Source organism: Nematolebias whitei, chromosome 6 (genome assembly GCF_014905685.2).
Source record: "Nematolebias whitei isolate Nwh7 chromosome 6, NemWhi1, whole genome shotgun sequence".
Lineage (NCBI taxonomy): Eukaryota > Metazoa > Chordata > Actinopteri > Cyprinodontiformes > Rivulidae > Nematolebias > Nematolebias whitei.
The window spans coordinates 26,097,282-26,101,560 of record NC_056503.1 but is presented as its reverse complement, the minus strand read 5'-3'; the positions used below and the strand labels follow the sequence as shown (position 1 = coordinate 26,101,560).

The 4,279-nt window shown below is 39.8% G+C and overlaps 1 protein-coding gene across 1 annotated transcript; it reads right to left on the bottom strand.

Moving 5' to 3' along the window:
• Window positions 1-1,871: 1,871 nt before the first annotated feature.
• LOC119411208 (leucine-rich repeat-containing protein 51-like) lies at window positions 1,872-2,822 on the bottom strand. Its single transcript, XM_037678141.1, has 3 exons — window positions 2,771-2,822; window positions 2,401-2,606; window positions 1,872-2,027 (listed from the first exon to the last, which is right to left on the bottom strand). The coding sequence occupies exons 1-3, from the start codon at window positions 2,820-2,822 to the stop codon at window positions 1,872-1,874; spliced, it is 414 nt and encodes a 137-aa protein (XP_037534069.1).
• Window positions 2,823-4,279: the final 1,457 nt, after the last annotated feature.

The window sequence follows — 4,279 nt, the reverse complement described above, 5'->3', positions numbered from 1 at the left end:
CCCCCCATTTCAATGCCAAAACCACCTTATCATGAGCAAGCAGAATGAATCCACATGTTAGAACGACCTCTTTACCTGGCTGCCTTCATAATTACTCTATTTCAACTATTTCAACAACACAACAGCAAAAACTCCTGCTCTCCAACACATTGCTAACATTTAAGAGCTGTTTTATAGTGTTGAACCCTCTCAGTTCAAATCTGTCTCAACCTGAACCAGTCACCTGTCAGAATCGAGACGAGTCAGTGCCAGGGAATCAGCTGTTTGGACCGTGAACCAGTCATTCCAACAACAAAACAGTTTGCGTTTCGGATGTCATGTGTCACGTGACTTCTTCCGCACCAAAGCAGGCTCTGAAGCAGTGGTCCCATGTAATTTTACTGCATGTTTTGAAGCTTTTGTTTCATACTGCCATCGCTACTACTGTACAACCCTGTGGGGGCAGTGGTTGCTGCAGTTGGTCAGGTATAGATTCAGCAACAGCATGTGCTCAAAGAATGAGGTCAGCTGACTACCTGAATATACTGAATGACCAGGATTCCTCGGGCTCGAATTGTGAAAGAGTGGTTCTGGGAGCATGAGACATCATGTTCCCACACAGATTGACCACCTTGTATAATAAGACCTTGTATAATATTTGACCTTGATTTGTGACCTTAACCTTGAAGCTGGGGTGATGAAACGTATACGTGACACTCCATCTAGTGATGATTCATATGTGTACATCAAGTACCTGTATGTGTATCAAGTTTCATTACATTATCTGGAGCGGATCAGAAGTTATGGGCTGGACAAGGAAAAGTTTAAGGATGTAGGGATGAATGGATGATACTATGTCATAACACGTCCTGGTCAGGGTTTGGGTAAAATTTTCAGATTGGCACAAAAAAAAGTTTGTGTGAAAGGTGAAACACCCTCACAGACCTTTGACCCTCCATCTACTCCTTGTGCGCTTAAGAAGCCAGCCCTCTGCTCCACATGTGTGATGGGAAAAGGCAGAGAATGAATTTCCCCATTAGGGATTAACAGAGTATAATAAAATACACAAAAATGTATTTAAAAAAAGTCTGTCAGTCAGAGGTTTGTACTATTTCACCTTCTAATTATTCAAGCCTTTGAACTTCAAACCGTCATAATAAATGTACAATAAATGGATTCTTCAGGAACATGTTATTAATTGGAAAGAAAAATGTTTATTAATTAACTTAACTGGCGTAACTAGCCTCAGGATTTTTTCCCATTTTAGGGGCGTTTACATTTAATTGTTGCCAAAGCCTTTTCACCAGGAGTCACTGCACTGAAGTCCATGGACTTCAGATGAGGCAGGGTCAAAATCACACGACTCCTGAAAATACACAAACAAATTAAATTAGCATTTAACTAGGATGATTCAGTAAAACATGTATTTATTGTACTTTGATTATTAGGAGGATTCGTTTACTTTTATTTAAAAAATCCTCTCCACATTTTTGAAGCTGTATGAAATAATTTAATAAATAGGGGGCATACTGCCTGAGATTGTGCCTTTTTATAGTTTTGGGTTGATTGTGCAAAACAAGCAGAGTTACATGATAAAACTGCAGAATTAAGTTGGGTTTCAGAAGAATGGATTTGGACCAATCTGCACAGATTGTAAAATTAGCTGCATCTTCATGCCAGTGGTGTCTACATTTTACAGATGATACATATTTAGGTCTGGTTGAGCTTCAAGGCTTCAGCCACCATTCATGGGTTGACTTTGGAATGGCATCTTCAAGTTGGGTTCTTCATCAGCTTGGCTCACTTTTAAACATGTCCTGCAGAGTTCAAGCCAAATGACTTGCCAAGTAAGTTTCAACGACAAAAACACAAACTTCAACCCAGTCAGCTTGTCACCTGTAGTCTCTGCTGGTGGTTTCGATGGGGTTTCCATGCAGCGTGATGGTGTGAAGATGCTGCAACTCTCCTAGTTTGTCGACCTCCGTCAGAGTATCGATTTTGTTGCTGTGAAGGTGCAACACGCGGAGCTCCTTCAGCTTACAAATACACTGAAGCACAAACATTTATTGTCACTTTGGTTAATGGAAACAAAAACAAAATCCAGGACTTTATGGCAAATTGGGAGCATCTTTCACTGAAAAGTGTTGATTAAATGCAAATCCATGGAATGCTAATCTTAATATCAATCTGCATGTGTTGCTGGGAAGCAAACCCAAATTTCATTGTAATCAGCTGCAATGACAATAAAGGTCTTCTATTCTATTAGTAAAAAGAATAGTGTGTAAATACATTTAAATGATTTTTAAATGTTGTTAGTTACAACTTTAAAAGTGACTGAAAAGTTTAATTAAAAAAAAAAGACTACCCAGACAAACATGAGTGACTAATAAAGCAAGTACAGAAGGCAACTCAAATTCTTACCTCGTCTATGTACGGTAATTTGTTAAAGGAGAGATCGAGCCAGCCAAGGTTGTATGGCTCAGCCAGGAAGTAGGTGAGCACCAACTCTAGACCAACGGTGTCAGCCAGGTTGTTGTAGCTGAGACGCATCGAGCGAGTCTCGTATTTCCCGTCTGAATTCTTGGTTAGAGGGTGCCGGCCTTGGGTGGGCTCCTCTGATACCGCAGCTGAAAAACAAACAAAGCAAATCTGGTTAGTTGATGCACACTTTGTCTTTTATTACAACATAGAAAAAAGTATTCTAAGTCTTATTGAATATCACCGGTAAAGAAAATAATAAGAAAATAAGTGCACTAATTATTTCCTACTGTTTGGAATTTAATGAACTCACCTCTTGTGCTGCTGAGATCTTTAAAAGATAAATCCAGTGGTGGGGTGCACATCTTCAAACTGTAATGAAATTACAAACAAAATATACAATTTGCTGCAGCTGAATAGCTCTAAAAATGCTTGAGTTATCGTTTTGTTTTTCTTCCTTTGTTTACAATTTTCAAATATAAACATATCTCCTGGAGACAAAAATTCCAAATTGAGTTACAATTTTTAAAACTTTTATATTTTATTGAGAATTAAAAAAAACAACTTTAAGTCCGTATCATCGCAATCTTGTGCGATGAAATAAAAAGAGGTGTTGGAGGGGAGCGATCAGTACAATGCACTGAACACTAAGCAGAGAACTGCTTCTTTCAGAAATAAATGATAAAAATGTACGGAATATTTTAGATGTTTCTCATAATTTATCATTTCTCTTGGACTTTATGCGGTCAAGAAACCAAATTAGAGATTTTATTGATATTGAGCTGAAATTTGGTGTGGTGATAGCTGAGAACGTTTCCCATCAAATCTTGTTCTTCTTTCGGCTGCTCCCTTCTTCAGGGAACGCCACATCAAACTAACTCGCATGAAGACTTGGCAATTATTTTTACGCCGGATACCCTTCCTGACGCAACCACTGCCCACAGAGCTACCACAGCCCTCTGTGTGGAGCAGAGAGCTGCCATCTAGGGCACCCGGGTAGCAGATGGTGGTGGTTAAGGACCTTGCTCAAGGGCTCAGAATGGGGCAAATGAGGATGGAGGCAGGTGTGGGTGCTTCACCTTTTCCACCAACATTTTGATGTTGTCGGTACCGGGAGTTGACCTGGCGATCTTCCGATCACAGGCCCACCTTCTCTAACCTCTGTGCCACCACTCTAATATTACATCTAAAAAAGTTAAATCTGGTCCTCTGGACATTCAAAAAAACAAAACAAAGCAAATCAACAAAAAAAACGTAGAAACGTTTCGTCTCTCATCCAAGAGACTTCCTCAGTCTGGGGGACAGTTGAACCCTCTTACAATGCTGTGATTGCTAGTATCACTCAGCCCTCTGTGAACAGTAAACAGCCATCAGTGTGCTAATGATCCATTGTTAGGCTGATGGTCCTTCTTGAGCATGTGATCAGCTGGTTTTAGTTGTCAGCAGCAAAACTGGCTGATCCACCCTGAGAAGGTGCTATTTAAGAGACTGCGCTGAATACAGCACCTCAGACTGAGGAAGTCTCTCGGATGAGAGACGAAACGTTTCTACATTTTTTTTGTTGATTTGCTTTGTTTTGTTTTTTTGAATGTCCAGAGGACCAGATTTAACTTTTTTAGATTTTTCTACCTGGATTATTGAGCATGCATCAGGATCTAATATTACATATTTGTGAGTGGTAAAAGTATGTGAACCTTTGCTTTTATTGTGATTCACATCACATGTGGTACATGAGGTGGAACAAAACTGTGTACTCAAGGTCCCAGTCACACCCAAAAATAGCAAAAATATATACAAGGAGAAGAAATTCCGGGAGGCGATG

Coding starts and splice junctions, on each gene's coding strand:
- LOC119411208 (XM_037678141.1), bottom strand. CDS start 2,822: ATGTGCACCCCACCACTGGATTTATCTTTTAAAGATCTCAGCAGCACA. Junction 2,607..2,770: donor AGATCTCAGCAGCACAAGAG/GTGAGTTCATTA, acceptor TTTGTTTTTCAG/CTGCGGTATCAGAGGAGCCC. Junction 2,028..2,400: donor AATTACCGTACATAGACGAG/GTAAGAATTTGA, acceptor TTTGTGCTTCAG/TGTATTTGTAAGCTGAAGGA.